General features: G+C 28.1%; 1 protein-coding gene across 1 annotated transcript in view; it reads right to left on the bottom strand.

Annotated features, from left to right (window-relative positions):
• LOC111631548 (Down syndrome cell adhesion molecule-like protein Dscam2) overlaps positions 1 to 19243 on the bottom strand; it is a 170899-nt gene that overhangs the window by 59746 nt on the left and 91910 nt on the right. Inside the window, exons 11-13 of the mRNA XM_023375805.1 lie at positions 11755 to 11928; positions 6237 to 6384; positions 854 to 1002 (exon numbers count right to left, since the gene is read on the bottom strand). Of these exons, the coding sequence (XP_023231573.1) occupies positions 854 to 1002; positions 6237 to 6384; positions 11755 to 11928 (471 nt within the window). The remainder of the gene's footprint in view (positions 1 to 853; positions 1003 to 6236; positions 6385 to 11754; positions 11929 to 19243) is intronic.

Here is a 19243-nt window from a genome sequence, read left to right as displayed (position 1 = left end):
CAGGTAATAGTTTAATTTTAATAATGTGTATGATATAATAATTTAATATCAATGCAATGGGGTTACATATCATACATATTTCTTTATTTGTTATACTAATTTTTTGTCTTACATAAATTTTAAATTTATGTACTCTTTTTAAGAGAATGACTTGGTTTTTACAAATATTTGCCAATTATGCCAATTCATTGATACCTATTAGCTTATATGCATATTATTCTGGTACATAATTTAAAATTTAATATATTTTATATCAAAATACATTAAATTATGCTAGCTATAAAAATGTTTTTCTGATAATTGAATAAACCAAAATGCATAAGCTGAAATAAATTATGAACATTTAAAATTTTAAAAACTAAATAAAAAATACATAATTTTAATAATGATTGAATAAATAGATAAAGATATTATTTTACTTAATTTGTGATTCTAATTACTTTTCAATCAGCAGATGATAATATATTTGCATTTATATAAAAAATTAACCTAATAATAGCTAAGATTATTATTTACTTTTGTGTTATTTTATTAATAAAACAGCCCTAGTCTTAATTAAAAACTAAAAAATAAAAAAATAAATAAAAATATCTGTATCATATTATTAATATCTTAAATTAACATAAAATTCACAAATAAATACATAACTACTATTGTGTTAAAAATTTATCCTTAAAATTTTTCATAACAGACAGAAATATAATTATTTTTAAAGAAACAACTGAAGTATATGCCAAAACAACAGATGTATGTATTTAACTAACAGCTCATTACTTAACTAGATATAAAGTGTATTGATGTATAGTTAATTTAAAATTTTGCATTTTCAAACTGTGCAATTTATAAAGAATACCTTGAATTATCAATTGTATATTTGTATCATCTTGTCCATATGCGTTAACTGCTAAACACGTAAACAAGGCAGAATCTCTACGGTCTATAGATTTTATAATTAATGTTGACAGAATATTATCTTCTTCTTCCATTTGTTGTATTTCATACCTGAAATTAACAAATAATTATTACATTGTAACAAATTACATAATTAAACAAAATTATTTTTTAAAGTTTAAAGTTATAAAAAATATTAAAATGTAAATCATAAATAAAAAACTAATAAAGTAATGAAATAAATTAACTAAAATATTTAACATTGTTATAATTTTATTCAACTAAGTTTTATTATCTCTTAAAAAAAGAACAGAATTAATTAATTCAGTTTTAAAGTAAATACAAACCATATACAGTGGATGATCGGTTAACGAACAGTTCAGATAATGAACACTTTCGTGAAAGATTTTTATGATTGGACAATGAACACATGTTCAAATAACGAATGTAAAAAGAACAAACATAAAAAGAAGCGACAAAAAATAACGAATACCAATTGATTTTCCCTTGTCTTCAGGTAACAATTCAAAACCTTTCAGAGGGCGAGAGAAGTCACCATACCCAAGTCAACCCGATACCAATCGAATAGTATTAATATTCCTCCGAATTTTGAAACTCTCCCTTGTAATTCCAGCTTTTTGTTTACCTTTCTGACAAATAATTTTTTATAGCATTTGCAAGACTGTCGGATGGGCACTTGTTAAGTTTTGTGTTGAGGTTTATTTACAAAAGGTGAAAATTTAACTGTCCCATGGATATTCGTTACCATTTTAATACCAAATTTCAAATTTCATCCAGGCCTTGCATTTAAATAATTTTTTGTGGGCTAGTTGATTTTTGTTCTCTGAATTTTTGTAAGTGCTTTTCTGAACTTTTTATTTAAAAAAGATAATATTATGGAGCCTAAAAAGAGAAGTGTCAAGAACTGTGCTCACCATAGTAAGAGATAATAGCCAAGGTAGAAAGTGGGCACAAGGTCTGATGTTGCTAGGCAGTATGACTTGAACAGTAGGCACAATCTTAGCTATGAAAGATATATCAAGAAGTCTCAAGCTGCTAATGGAGTAATGAAAATCATATCTGAGAAATAAAGAGCATTTTAGAGCTCATAATGGAACATGAAACTGATCTGACAACAAAAGAACTCCGATAACTCTCAAGTGAAGAATACCAAGAAACTCAGCGAGATGTGTTTTCTTTTGAAAAAGAGGAAGACGAAAGAGGACCAATGTCGACTACTACTACTAATCTGCTACTAAAGATCTTTTGAAGAAGTGGGAGGATGTCAGAACAATGATCACCCAAGTGGCATCCAAACCAGAATATGGTTAATGGGATTGGGGATCTCTACAATTACAATACTATTAATTACTTCTGAAAAATCCTGAAGAAAAGAGAAAAGCAATCGACATTGGACAGATTCTTTAACCCCCACAAACGGAAAAAGATGACTAATAAAAATGCAAGACTGCATACGTATGTATTTTTACTATTACATATAAATAAACGTAATAAAAAAGTATATATTTTTTATTTTTGGAGTCTCCGGAATGAATTAATCAAATTCCCATAAAAACCTATGGTAAATCAATAATCAGTTAACAAACAATTCGGATAACAAACAAAGTCTTGGAACAGATTATGTTCATTAACCGATCACCCACTGTATTAAAATTTATGGCTTGTTTTTATTTAATAACTAGCAGATAAGCCCGGTGTTGCTTGGGCAAAAAGTAACAATAGCGAAGATTAAGATTACATTACAGCCAATCTTATCCATTTTCACAGAATGCAAGAATTAGGTTTCCCTGTTTCCAGACTAATTAGAAAATTTTTAGTTGGGTCTAAAATTATGTCCGATTTAATGCAAAAAACTGCATTTGCACCTGTAAATCTTGCACATTGCTTTCTCTTAACACTTCCATTGTTGAAGCCTTAATTCTGTTCCTTTCCCCATGGGGTGAAATTTCGAAAAATCCCTTGTTAGTATGTGTTCTCGTGGCGTACCCTAACTGTGTACCAAATTTCGAGTTTCAACTCCTAACAGTGCTGAAATGCTCACGATGAAATGCTCATATATATGCGCGCCATCTATTGTAGGATAAATGTACTATGCCAGAAACCTTCACAGGAGTGTATTAAACAACTTCCCAAAGTTTCATGGCAATCAGATAAATGGTGTAGTAATGCATGAAGGACACACCAACAGACATACATTCATTTTTATATATATAGATAATAAGCATTTGCCAATTATTTGTTCATTAATTATCTTAACTGAATTTTAAAAATTAACTTTCTACTTTCTCTTTATAATTTTACTCGTAATAAAATCATTTATTTAGATTTTAAATTTCAGAAGTCAAAAAATTTTTTAGCAAATTTAAATGATTTTAATTTAAAATCAGGATAATTTTATTGATATTTAATAGCAATATGTAATCATCCTTAAAGAACATTAAGTTTTAAAAAATCATTATGAATAACAAATAAAAATGAAAAATATTTCTTTATTTGTTTATGTTACTTTAATTATTTTTCAATCAGAATTTGAACATTTATTTTTAATAATGTAAAATTAATTTAATTTTATTACTCTGAACAAAAATAATAATAGTAACATTTTTTATTTATAAATTAATATCTATCAGTGGCATCACAGGATTGATGTCACCCAGTGCAGTAACTTATGGTGTCACTCCTATGGATCTGTTTTTATACCAAACAATAAATAATCTTTAATAATGTTTTGTAGTATGTAGTAATGTTACTCCTAAATTGCAATTCCCTTACAATTTATTACTGAATGTAATGGCTATGACAAACAATTAACAGAATTAAAATTATACCTTTAAATTACAATATATATCATGCAGTTTTACATGTATTTATATTTATTTACTTTTATTTTTGTAATTGTATATATTTATAAAATATTTTTATTATAATTTGGTAACAATGACAGTCCTGACCTGAGTGCATTAGATGATTTAAAATGAAACTATGCATAGTTTTAGCATTTTATTTATATAGTATGATAACAAAAATTTCTTTCTGATGAATTATTTCAAAACTATTAACACTGTAATAGTTATTGCTAATGTATACTACAATGGACATATGCTAAAGAATAGTAAAAATTTCCACCCATTCCAGCTATTCTATTGGAGAGGGCTGTTGTAATCTCAGTTCCTAATAAAAATGGTGCAACATCTTTAATTACATAGTTGTAGCATATGAATAATACATACTGTTACCTTTAGTGCATTTTAAAATATTAAGTGGAATCTTAAAACAGACTCTCAATTATGACAGGTAAATGCTTTACAGCACAACATAAATACAATGCAGCAGTGGTTGAACATGCAATTCAGCTTAGGTTAGCATTGTTTTACAGTCGACCCCCTATAAGATATAGATACGTTCCAATTTATTAGGAATCCGATTTCTTACAAGTCGTTCCAATCACAGCCCGACACGTGTCAAGTTTACGGACTACGGCTGATTGAAAGGTTTTCTTCCATAAAATTAATCGATTCTACACTAATCTGACTCAACATTTCCAAAATACGTATATTTTTTCGTAGTTTTATAGGAATCGTAATTATAGGGACCGTAATTATAGGGGGGTCGACTGTATTTAATAGTGTTTAACATTTTCTATTAAATTAGATCATTTGCATATCCATATCACTGCTAACATAAACCTAACTACACATTCAACCATTTCCACATTGCATTCACGTTATGCAGTGATGCACTGTTATCCCTTATATGTTGTATTGTACAATGAAGCATTTACCTATCATATTTGGCAGCCTGTTTCACAATTCCACCTGACATTCCAAACTCTACTGAAAGATGATAATGTGTATTTTTTGCTACAGCTTTATAATTAAAATGTTGTCCTATTTCCATTAAGGACAGAGATTAAAATAACTCTCTCAAATAGAAAAGTGAAGGAGGTGGAAATTTGCATTATTGTTTAGCACATACCTGACAGTATAAATTGGAAAAAAGTCTAAAGTGCTTGCTCTATTAGTTTCTGAAATATTTGGCAAAGGAAAATCTTTTATCATTATCTTGTATTGATACTTATAAGCTGGGCTTATGAAAAATATTTTTGTTGTTATAACTAACTACATACAGATTTTTATAAAAAAATAAATTTCTGTTGAAACACTGCAAAAATTTTATGGAAAGTTATTTTGGTGTCACTCCCTCTGATGATGTCACTAGTGCAGTCTGTACAACTTGCATTCTCATAGTGACACCATTATTATCTATAACATTTGATATTGTACAAAAGTTTAATTTTTACATCATCTTAAATTCATAAAATATTTCAATTGAAATATACCTAATTACTTGTTTAATTTCATATTTAATTATCATATATCTTTTATATTTTCTATGCAAAAATATTCTTCACATACCTGAAGAGGGCTGATGAAGAGGTTGAAAATCTTTGTTTTTTTTAAGAAAATAATTGCTAGAAGTGTTAAAGTGCTAGGTAATTATTAATCAAACAAAAATAATTCACTTATTACAAAGTGAAAGAAAACTTTAATTATAAAAATATGAAAATGTTTTATTCTTTAAAAATTTAGATATTTTAAAGGAAAACAGTAAGTGCACTTAATTAAAACAGATTTATTTACACATTTACAACAATGCTGGCAATCTTCTTCCTAAATTGACACTTTGTTGCTAAACAGCAACAAAGTGTCAATTTAGGAAGAAGATCAGGTTTCACTTATTTTACATTTTTGGAATCATTTATAAAATACATAATTGCATACAATATTTTTGAAGGATAGAAAAGCTCATTTTATTTTTTGTTTAATTATAATTTCATTTACTTTAAGATATAATTTATATAACAAAGTTAATGTAATTAGAAACTTTTAAACTTCAGATATTAAAATACATTAAAAATAACTTAATATAAGTATTAATATTTCAGTTTCCAATATATGTATAAGATAATAGGTAAGATATAAACAGTGTAAGTGTACACTATTATTTTTATTGAAAAATTAAGAATACTAAAAACTTAAAAATGACAAACTGAACTATTCCAAATAAAGTCAAATGATTTCCAGATTATTTTGGGCTATATTAATGCTACTGTTAATAATTAAATGTTAAGTAATTTGGCCTAGAGGTATTATTTGGCTTTAAAAATCAGATTTTTAAATGTCTAAATTTGTGTATTCCAAGTATTGTTTACATCAAAACAACAAACTATCTTTAATTTGAAGATTTCAACTTATCAGTATGAAAAGTTAACATATTTGTTATTATCATGTGGAAAAAATTATTTTAAATAAAATATGACTTACCTAGGATCTGAAGGATGTTCAAATGACTGTCTATCTTTGCTCCATGTGATAGTTATTGGCAACTCTCCAAAAGCTTGACATTGAAGTTGAGCATTATCTCCTTTTTTTAGTGTTAATGCACTGAATTTTGCTTTAAAATAAGCTGCAACTAAATTGACAAAAACGAAAAATTGAAAAAGTGAATACTTTTTACATTTAAAAATTTTAATTTTTATTTATATCACATCATACTAGAACATAATGTACATATTTAGACTCAAATTGAAGGAAGGGGAAGGGGTGGCTGCTATTGCTAAAAGTTCATTAAATCAAATGTGTTTTAAAAACACATATTAATAATGAACTTACAATGTACAGAATGTATTAATATGTTGTTAGAATATATGAATAAAATATTATTATAATGTACTACATTGTGTAATTTATACTCATTTACTCACTGATCAACCTTTTAGCAGACTATCTGCAAATAAAACATGCTTTATGACAAAAATTTTTTGTTTGTTAAATCCAGAGTCTACTGTAACTTAAATAATGTAATTTTTGATTTTTTTTTAATTATTGCTATTGTTATTTTTTGTTCTGAACATATAATGGAAATTTTCTAATTATAAAAAACAATTTGATTAAGCCAATTTAAATTAAAAATTATAACATTATAATAATTACATTTAAGTTAAATTTGTCAACATACTCTAAATTGATTTTGAATAATGTATTCAATACACTTTTCCAAACTAAAAATTTGCATCTACCCAGATAAGAAAACCCAGCTAAATTATCTTCAACCACACTGTATATTTTTAAAATATTTAATATAAAATATATGTATATAATTTTAAATTATATATATTTTTATATATGCAGTGGTGCCCACAGACTACAAAAAAGAGGGGTCACAAGCTATAAAAAAGGGCATCATTCATTATGGAAGAAGCTTCAGACTATAATTTAATGTTTAATCAGCACTCCCCAAGGTGGTTGCAGTCAAGGCCAAGTTTTGGTCAACATACAACAAAATTGCATGGAACAAAAAACAAATATCATTCATTAGTTTCTTTCATATTTGCAGAATAGGCTAAAGTCATGAATTTTCTGTTGTTTGTTGATAATGGAATTTAGGGAGTTCCCTTGAGGATTATGAAAAAGACAACCCAGAGAAAAAGAGGGCACCTCCTCTTCTGATCCAATTTCTAAGAATAATGGACTGAGTAGCCATCATGCATGAAAATTGGTTCCTCTATCTTAAATAGCTGGTCAAACTTTTTCTTCTAATAGTTCTCAATAGAAATTTCCTTCAAATAAAAATGGGCTGACTAATCGATTATTCCATATGCCTGCCCAAACATTTACTTTTTCTATGTACTTATTAACTATGGCTTTCTACAGTCTACAATGATGAGAATTGCTGTCACTCCAATAATATGACAAGGAACTAGAAAGCTTTACAAGTGTTGCTCATCAGTAAAAATAATCTGATGTGCAAAGTTTTCATCATTGGCTATTTTTCTTTTATTGTATTAAAGAATGCCAATCAGTCTTGAAAATCTGGAAAAAGCTGATGAACAGATTTCACTTTATAAGAACAATATCTTTATTTTTTTAAAATTCCACTCACAAACATTCAACTCATGACACTTTCTCATGCTCTTCTAAGAGATATTTAAGAGTAACATACAGGCAATTATATATAAGGATTGATCCTATTTGATCACTGATTTCATCCTCCTGATTTTTTTCGCCAGGCACTACAGATCCCATCTACATAAATTTTTTAACAATTCTTCTATAAAACACAGAAGATATTACTTATTCTTAATATCAAAAATATCAAATAACCTCTTGCGAACTTGGTTGTAATTATTCATATTTCATTTTAATATAGATGATTTTACTTACCGATAACCCTGTGCTTACAAGGTGGACAATTTGGATTCTGTTCATTAAGCAAATCTGTTGCTAACCTCAATTACCATTTCAAAAATAAGGGAGCAGCATTTGTATATGATTTTCAACATAAATTTCATGATTTAAAAGAGAAATCAATTTACAGTAGAGGTGATAAATTCAACTGCAATAAACATTAGTTCAAACATATATTAAGCAAGTCTATGGTGATGACATCACCTTGTTTACTTTGCATAAAGTATTCCTTTTTGTTTAAAGTAAAGAAACACTTTTGTTTTTTTCCATATATTAATTACATATGTTCATTATTATTTAATTATTTTAAAATGCAAGATGTCTGGTTACATTAATTGTAGCAAAATATTTTAGCACTGTTAGAAGGTCTTGATGAGTGCTTTTCATTAATGTTATAAATTTATTTCCTTTCTTATTATAAGTTGTATCCCTATACATATTTTTTCATTTTTTTTAAATCAAACTCAAAAAATCTTTGGAGTTCTCAACTACACTAGAAGATAATTCATGTGAAAAGCCTTAAAACAAAACCTCGACACACTCTACATTGGGCAAAACACAAGATATTAAACACACAATGTATAAAACCAGCACTGTGAAAAGAAAAAATTTACTAACGTTTTCATCTATATAAAAATATACATCATCACGTAAAAATGATATAGAACAAAATGGCTAACAAAAATTGAATGCTTTTTTTTTTTTTTTTTTTTTTTTTTTTTGAGATATTCCAACTGATTATGTAATTAGAATATATTGCATTTAAAATTTATATGTTAATTTTGGTTTCATACGTTACATAATCAGTTGGAACATCTCAAAAAAAAAAAAAAAAAAAAACTTGATTTTTGTTGGCCATTTTGTCCTATATCGTTTTTACCTGATGATATTTTTATATAGAAAAAAATGTTAGTGAATTTTTTTTTTCACAGTGCTTGGTGTTGGTTTTGTGCATTGTGTGTTTATACAATTCCAGTTTTGGAGAGATAATGAGATATTAAAGGTGGTCTGTTTATTCCTGGACACACTATATATCTTTCTAAATATTTAAATAAAAAATTTTTAAGTAATTGATGTTTGTAAAAAAGTTGTCAGAATATGGAATTAAAGAAAAATGAATACTTCTTTAACTAAGTTATCCTAATATATGGTAAACATTTCAATTTAAAACATATAAATTATAGAACACATAAAACAATATTATATATAAATTCTTGAACATCTAACATCAAGGAAATAATGTTAATGAATATTTACAACTTTTAAATCTTAAGCATTCAGTTTACTAACAAAATCAAGAGATTTCTTCTATTCTAAAGTTAAAATAAAATACTTTGTAGCTAAATAAAATAAAAAAATAATTAAATCTTTCAGTATGTTGAATTTAAGGTAAACCTAATTATTTTAAACAAATAAATGAATAGTGTAAATAATATATATATTATTTGTTTATATTAATATAATTTCTAATAATTAAATTTTTTAATTAGTGATACACAGTGATATATGTATATTATAAGCAAATTCTATTCATTAAGAATTTTAAAAACAAATAACTAAATTGTAATATTTTTAATTTGGTTTATTGAAACAGTAGTAATATTTTCTAGATATAATAGATTTTACAATATAATTTTATTTTTACTATAGTTTTTAAAATAATTTATCATGTGACTATACCTCAGCATAAAATCTGATATAATTTTTAATTACATTTCAAAAATATAGTAAAAAATATTAGTTATCACATGAAAATGATTATTTTATAACTTATTAATATAATATATAAGTTGTTTGTAATCAAAGAATTAACAAATTTTTTATTCTCTAATTATCATTGGTATAAACCAGGGGTAACCAAACTTTTTTCACAGTGGGCCAAATAACTGACAGAATGTTGAGTGTGGGCCGCATAACCATTTTGTTCAATACAGCACACTGAATACACAAAAAGTAGAGACGACCAACATATTTATTTACCAGTACACAAACATGATCACTGCAGCAAGCTCATAATCTGCTTTCTTAAAAATTTCATTGCAGGCACTTAGGCAAAACACACTCTAATAGCCAAAGTCGCCAAACTTTTTATTTCACTGATTTTACTAAACATTATATTATCGTCAAATGCAAAAATTACATTGGGCCAATTTTGGCTTTTTGCTTACATTTATTTTAATTTTTCTACATAGTAAGTTTATCTACAATCTACGAAATTTACATATAAATAACTACATTTTAGCTAATTTGTGGCACAGTGTGACAACGGGCTGAATGAGCTGACCTCATGGGCCATAGTTTGGTGACCCCTGATATAAATAAATGTGATTTACATAATTACCAACCCTACAACCATCTAATGCAGTAAAAATTCCTTTATTCTAATAAAGAAATTTTTACTGCAGTAGATGGGTTGTAGGGTTTATAGTTGTACTGCACAAGTGCAGTTCCTCTAGGAGTAATAAATTTGATTTGTATATTATAAAAATACTTTATAGACAACAAGTTGGGCTTTTAAAATTGAAAATGAACTGATAAAGTGATTCAACATTGAACAAAGGGTTAGGCAGGGTTATGTGATTTCACCATCATTATTTAATATTTACAGTGAAAGACTTAATCAGGAAACTTTGAAGGATAACCAAGGAATTTCATTAAGAGGAAAAAATTTTAATAATATCTGTTAGGCTAATGACAATTATTATTACTAGAAAAAAAGGTAAAATGATAAAAATGCTATCCAAACTCAATGCGATAGATCAATCATATCAACTTGAAATCAACTAAGATAAGACTAAAATAATGGTCCTCAATAATAAATGCAATATAGATAGGTTAAGTATATGAAACATCATAAAGCCCGATATGTATATAGAAACATCACCAAACAATAGCCTAAATAATTGGATTATGGTCCAATTATTTAGGTGATTATTTGGTGATGAGATAGGTTAAGTTAGATAACATTTTTAATATATGTAGATGTAAACGGTGGTTTAATATGTATCAATGTAGGTTAAAAATGTACATGTGGTAGACAGTTTCAAATATTTGGATAACTATATAACCTTGAATGGAGAAAACAAAAAAGAATTTATCACAAGGACAGTAATAGCCAAGTGAATTTTTGTAATTTTAAAGAATTTCTAAGGATTTAAATATGGTACTCAATATTTAAACCATTAAAATGCTAAGGAAGGAGGCAATCTCACCACTCCATGTATTTTCAAGGCTGTAAAGAATGTAAACTAAACTTTGCAGGCCATATTCTAAGAGAATCTTCTGACAATAAAACAAAGGATTTCCTAGGAAATACCCAAAATGCAAAAGTCCAAGGAAAAATTGATTTCAGGATTTCAAAGATTGGGTTAAAATTCCTAACTATCAAGTAGACAAAAGAAAAGCAAGTGATAGGAAAAGTCGACAATACATGGTAGCCAAATTTCTTAAAACAAAGATGGTACATGATGATTATTATATTAAGTTTAATCATTTGTAAATCGTTTGATTTACAAATGGATAAACTTGCTATAATAACAAAATAATTGCTATAAAGACAAATTAAATAAAAATACTTTAATTGCTGTAAACTTACCATGAACAGTTAATTCTACTACTTTACTTAAGCCAGTTCCTATTCCATTTGTAGCTTGACATAAATAAAATCCAGCATCAGCTTGTTCAATTTCTTTAATCATTAATGAACCATTTTCCAAAGTATGAATATGTGAATTACTGATTATAGTTTGATAATCTCCTGGTGAAGAACCTTTTGAATAAATAAATAAAAATAATTATTGTAAGACTAATAAAAATGTGAATTAATTAAAAAAAAACTGAATTTAAAATATGAATTAACTGTTCAAATTCATTCATATAAGTCTAAAACAATTTACTTTTATATTTATTGTGTGCACATTTCATATACAATTTCATTGTGTGGCATTCATCCTAAGATTATGTCACGGTTAAGAAATATCAAATAAAATGTAGAGACATCTTTGTCAGATTCCAAGATTTTTCATTTCTGTTTTTCGAATATTTACTACATAATTATAAAACCTTCTAATAATTCTATTTAAACTACATAACTATTTAAAAGGTTTCATATGTCTTTTATTGATTTTGGAACAGCACATGAAAAAGTTCAAATTCAAGAATTTCTTTCTTCTTTTATATTTGTTACTAAACTGAATGAAGTCTTCATCATGAAGGATTTGAAGGAACTCTTTGACTTTGTCTTTGACTGCTTAAGATTTGTATTTTTTTTTTAAAAAGACTAATAGAGAAATTTGTAAACTGTTTGTTAAATACTGTTTTGTTTTCTATCTTTTTTGTATCTATTAGTTCTTTTATTTCTTTTAGCTATTTCATATCTTTTTTTTTTTTTTTATTAGATAAGTGCACCACTCCTATGGGAGTATAACACTAAGATACATAAAGCAAGATAAATGATTCAAAGTAAACATAAAATTAGAAAGTTCTGCTTTTAGTGAAGACTAAAAGTAATATTAGAAATTAGAAATTATGAAAAGTCTTTTCTTCCATATATTTTGAATATAACTGTAAAAGGTATCAAACAGAGGCTTCTGTACAAGTTTATCCAGTGGACATGGCCACCTGAAACCATGCATGAAGATTTCTAATTTCATTATAAGTCTATCTTGATCATAAATAGGACAATGGTAGATCATATGGTCAACAGTATCAAGGTTTCCTGTGGAACAAAAGCAAAAGGCAGTTTCTGCCCGGTTATACATNTAAATTGAACAATTTTAATATGTTTCTTGGTATGTGGCCTCTCCATAGTCCGTATTTTCAATAAGTTTTGATTTTACTTTTAAATATACAGGACATTCTGGGTCAGTGGCTTTGTGAGAAATATTTTGAACATTCATTTTTAGTCGTTTAGCCCATCGGATACAATTGATGCACTTAATAACAGACGACTTGGTCTTTTCCACACAGGTTCTATAGCTGTGACCCTCTACTCCACAGTGTGAGCAGGCAGGTTGTTCCGGTACACATTTTGAAGCAATGTGACCAAATTTGCAGCAGTTGTAGCATTGTTTGATTCCTAAGTAGTTGAGGACTTGATGAGATCTAAGTCCTATATACACCCTTCTGTTTTTCAGTAAACTTTGATGAACTTGAGGTGAGGTCAAGAAAACCCATGTTTTTTCCTGAGCAGAGTCTGCCTTGGATCTGAAGGAGAATAGTGGTTGTAGTATTTGATCTTTTTCTTCTAGTATATTTTTTAAGTTGTCATTCTGTGCAGTGACAGTGTTAATCAACTCCTCTTTATTTAAGTTAGAGCACACATGGTGGATTTGAACTAAAGGCTTTCTCTTAGTTTTCTTGCTTGCCGAAAATTTGAATTCAGAGTCATGATTGTTATTGATGAGATTAATAATTTTATCGACACTGGCAGTGTTGGATAATTGTAGGCTGACTTTCCCATCTTTCTGCACTAGACAGGAGTCGATCCTGATACCATTGGCTGCTGGTTTTAGAACAGCTTCTAAGTGACTTCTGACAGTATTTCTGTCCACTTGCGAGTTTTTAATCCCTGGAGTTAATATTAATGTCTCCCTTTTTTGTGCTTGGCCAGGCTGGTTATGAACTTTTACTCTTGAAGCTTTGACAGCATTTGCATATGATTTTAGTTGTGATTGATGCTGAATTTTATCCTCTTGTAGTTTAACTATATCTTCTTGTACCACATTGTATTTGTCTAAACAGCATAAATGAATGTCAGTTATTCTTTGTATTAACTGATCTATTGTGTAACTTTCTTGTTGGTTAAGTGGGCGTTTATTCACTATGGGCTGATAAATACTTTTAAGTTGGTTGATGACTTCCGTAAATCCTAGTTTCGATATTTCATTTAAAGTTGCAGACACGTTTTCTGGGGTGGCTTTCGATTTGCGCCCCGGCATCGTGCTGCAGATTAGGCTTAGCTAACTCACCAAGCCACGTGGTCGACAGTAAGGTTGACTAGCAACGAAGTAAAACAGAAATTGGTACTCACATGCACAACAAAGGTTAAGAAGCCAAAATAAGATAATCAAGTGTCATTAAAGAGGTGGAAAATATATTAAATATGAAAATAAAACCAGAACAAAAGCACAGCGCTGTTTAAACTTGACGCCACCTGGCGGTCGCTATTTCATATCTGTCGGGATGGAAACATCTGGACGTACGTTTCCCGCCCTTTTCCTTTTCAAACGAGCAATGGTCAACGCTGTAAAGGCTTGGATCAGGAGACGACTGGTGGTTTTGAATCCACGATCGTGGATTGGCCAGCGAACATTGTACGATCAGCGGACAGCACTACTGAGCACTGATTGGTAGATCAGCGCTTGCTTCAATCCGTATAAAAGAATTAAATTTAGGTAAGAGTTTCAGTTCGCCTAAGAGCTGATAAAGGAACTCAAGTTTGTTTAGCTTTGCCTAAGTTTGCCTAGAAGGTTGGTTCGTCTCACAGTTGCGGTGACCAACATCTGAAGAAATATGTTGCAAGGAGCACTTTTTGACAGACCTGTTGTTGTGGAATTAATTGACTTTTGGACTTTGATATTTTGTATCTGAAACCATATTGTAAATATCACAAATTTGTAATATAAATTGTATCTCTTGTGATCTTTGTAAGTGTATGTAATTTTATTAGTTATTATAAACGTTTTGTGAATTGTGAACAAAGTGGTTTTTGAAGTTGATTATATCTATTTATATACTAAAAATATTACAAAATGTAAGAATTGAACAAGTTAAAGGAAAACAATCCTGATGATGACCTCATCAGAAACTAGTATATGTCAACTTTCTGATTTGAGAGTGTCAACTTACGCTTTGTCTGAGCTGATAGTGACACCTTATGACACCTTTCCCTTGACTTTTAGTTACCTCTAAGGAATTTGCATCATTGAACATGACAGAGAATAGCCGATTTTAGTCAGTCATCACCCACTCTTCAAACTTTTAAGATTTGTGCCTGTATGCTATTACCATCTGCCGTTTCATTCATGTGCCTTCTTTAGATTTCCGTACCTTCAAATTTCTTGTCATCCTTCTGCTGCTACTCTCCAGAACTGTTAATCAACATCAAAAACTTATTTCCTGTTCTCCTCAACATGGCATTTCTAGTTCACACTTGTAACATACCGAAATTTGTGAACTCTTTCTCTCTCTCTGCGATGATAACATGCATAAATGCAAACATTTAGTCTAACTTAGCTGTGTAACATATTGTACAAACGTTTGTGCTGTTTAATAAGTAGTGTTTAAGTGTAGTTAACTGTGTTGAGTGACTCCTTCCAACTGAATCTTGTCATTTCCTACTCCATTCTCTTACCCCTAACCTCACATACAAGACTTCATATATGCATAAAAATGCTCAAAAACTCAACAAGTAGTAAGCATAACTACTTGGTGTCAAAAATTTCTGAGTGTAATCATTTACATTCAATGATAAGAAAGCTAAAAAGACCATATAAAACTCCACACTGAAAACCTTACACTGGTGTCAATTAGGCCAGCCTGGATCTCATAAAAATTAATTAGAAACTAAAGTTAATTTTAGAAACTAAAAACTAAAATATAAGAACATCAATATATATTCTTTAATAACATAAGGCCAAGGGAGAGGATATAGTCTTAATCGAGTACTTAGGTGTATTTAAATTAATAACATTTCAGACATTGTTATAAATATTTTTATCCATTTCGATTTTAAAAATGTTCGAACCATTTTAAATTTGAATTTGTTATTGCATATTGGTTCGATTATAGAATGATTGTAAATGTTCCAAAAAATTGATCAAATTGAAAATAGTTCGTTTGATTCTCGGCAATTCTCTTCAGCAGTAGGTGTTATATAACAATTACTATGGTTATTGAAATATTGAATGTAAATGGGGTTTGCTTGCAAAACCTTTGCAGACGAAGTCGCGGGTAACAGCTAGTATATATATAAAATATAAAAATAATAATAATATATAATAGATATATTATATATTATTATTATTATTTTAATATATACAGTAATACCTCGACTTAAGCTACCCCGACTTACGCGAACCCGGAGTTACGCGATTTTCAAATCTCGACGATTCGTCTTTTGTTTGAGCGCCACGCAACCCTTGATTACTCACTCCCCCCACACTATTGTTCAGCTTACATGTTCGGATGTGTCGCGCGGAATCCACACATAGCTACAATTTATTTTGTGTTATTTATTTCTGTGTTTGTTATATCTACGGAGACTCGAGAGACTCTACTATGTCATCCAAACGAAGTAGAACTAATTCTTCTGCATCAAACAAGAAAAGAAAAACTTTATCTTTGGAATGTAAAGTTAACATTGGGTATGTTCGTAAAGTCGAACGAGTTAAGCGAGAATGAAGTCATCGTTATTCCTATTTCGTTAGACTTTTCGAACGATTCGTTACTAACGCGTTTAACTCGTTTGACTTTACGAACGTACCCATTATTAAAGACTTCGATACAAAAATGAAAATTTGTGAATTGGCAAAGAAGTTTGATCTACCGGAATTGTCGGTCAGAACAATTATAAAAGGCAAAGAAAAAATTCTCGAAGCTGTGAAAAATGCTCAATCTTTAAATTCAAGCATCATTCGTAAACGTCACAGTATTATCGCTGAGATGGAAACAATGTTAAAATTATGGCGTAATAATCAAGTAAATGTGAAAAATTGTAAAATAATATAGGCCTAATTTGTTATACATATGTATTATCTAAGATTTTATTAAACATTTTTTTCTAAATTATTGTTTTCTTTAGTCTCTGGCCCCAATAAAAAATTATTTGTATGTATTTAAATGTGAAATTATACCCCGACTTACGCAAATTCGACTTACGCAGTTATCGCTCGGTCCCACCTATTGCGTAAGTTCAAGGTATCACTGTATATACATATGTATGTAAATAAATTGAATATTTAAATAAGATTTACTCATATAAAACAAACATATCAGAAATATAATAAATATACATGCTTTTAAAATTATTCACATTTGATAGAAATGATAGTAAATTTTAATGACCAAAAATAAATTATTCAAATCAATGAAAAAGATCAGAAAACACCTAACTTTAATAAAAACTTTCAGATTCATGCAAATATTTATATGCATAAATTTAGTTTTTGTTTCTTTATTATTTATAAAAAACTTAAAAGTTGATATTTCTAACACTAGTTTGATCAAATTATGAGTGTTGAATTAACAGATATGTATATATAATATTACATATGAATGCATTGTATGTAATATACAATAGAATATGCTTATTGTAATCATTTTTGACTTAACTATACTGATAATATTAAGCAGAGTAAATAAATAAGAATATAATTAGTGTAAATTCTTCTTTCATTGACTCTGACATTAAAAGATCATGTTAAAACAATTAAAACATGTATAACTTAAACGTTTGTTAATTATAATTATTATTAATTAATAGTAATTCATTATGTTGCTTACATGATAATTTTTGCAATAATACATCTTTAATGACAACTAATGTATAATTAAAGTGTCAAGGGCCAAAAATTTGAACTACTATACTACAAGCAAATACCAATTAATGTTTAGCATTCAAGCTGAATAAGACTGATAACAATTGCACTTCATCAACCACACACTGCAGCTAGTAGCATGAAAAGATAGTTTTGAAACGTCTACTTATCTGAAGATAATGATAATTATAATCAAATTCTAATTCCAATAAGTAAAGCTTTTGTAGTGTATTTTAACTTATTTGTTTTAGAACTTGCTAATTCTGACAAAATTAAATGACTAACAATATCTGTAATTATCATAATAAGCAAATACTGTACATATTTATGAATGGATAAGTGGCTATATTATTATTTTTAAATATATTATAACAATAAAATTTAAAACTTTAAAATATTTTTACATATTACTATTATTTTTAGTGACTTTCTTTGTGTTGAGTTGAATTTTAAAAGTTGTTGTGTATGCTTGAATCAATAGTTGATTTATTGAATTTAGATTATTCAGAATCAATTTACAAGTCATTTATTTCAATATTTTTGGAACTGCTATGTTGAAATATGGAAAAATGCCAAAATATTAAAGACATTAGATAAAAGAAAAACATCTTAGAACATTTCAACTCAAACTTTCTTATGTCAATCTAAAGATAGCTGCAACAAAGTNTAATGTTGCGAAAGGAGTTATATCAATTTCTAAACAGATTGAAAACATTAGATTGTGTCGAGAAATTGCTTTTGCTTTGGATAACTGAAAAACAGTGTGCTGGCGACAGCGTATCGGAAGCAATTATTTGCGAGAAAGCTAAAAAGATACACGCTGATCTCACGAAAAATCAAGCAGGAACTAGCCAGGAAAGCGAGGTGTTTAAAGTCAGCCATTTTTTTCATGAGAACAGATTAATCATTTTTACATTACTTCTTATGGGAAAGGTTGGTTCGGTATACGTCCTATTCGGTATAAGTCCAAACATTAGGAATGGATTAAGGTCGTATACCGAGGTTCCACTGTATTTCAATATCAACTTTTACATTAATTTTTTTTAAATGATAAATAAAAAAATAATTATAAATCTCTGATGAAATTAATAAAAATAAAAATAATCATATTATTCATTATGAAATACTTAGTTCTCACATGAATTGAATAAAGTTAAATTAACAGTTGAAAGTTTAATCTGAAAAGAAATTAATTTTGCTTTTAACAGTAAAAATAATTCAGAATTAGTTTTTAAAAACCATTAAGAATGGTAGTGTAAATTGTCCAGATGAATTTAAGAGAATAAAGTTAATTGTTATTCTAAATTATGAAACTGAATCTATTATTTATAAACAATAAAGAAATCGACTAAAGATACTTAGTCTTTCAAATGTATAAAATAATCTTCAGAGACCTTAAAATAATAATTCAATTTAAATACAATATATAAAATATCAGTGAAAATGCAACTTTTTCTTTTGTATTGTTGTAAAAAGAAAATAGCGGAAAAAATACATTTCTATGTGTTTCAATATAAATTTGTTTTCTTATGTATTATACTAATA

The sequence above is a fragment of the Centruroides sculpturatus genome, unplaced genomic scaffold (genome assembly GCF_000671375.1).
Source record: "Centruroides sculpturatus isolate CEXI.00-Female unplaced genomic scaffold, Cexi_2.0 scaffold712, whole genome shotgun sequence".
Lineage (NCBI taxonomy): Eukaryota > Metazoa > Arthropoda > Arachnida > Scorpiones > Buthidae > Centruroides > Centruroides sculpturatus.
This window is presented reverse-complemented; position numbering and strand designations above follow the sequence as displayed.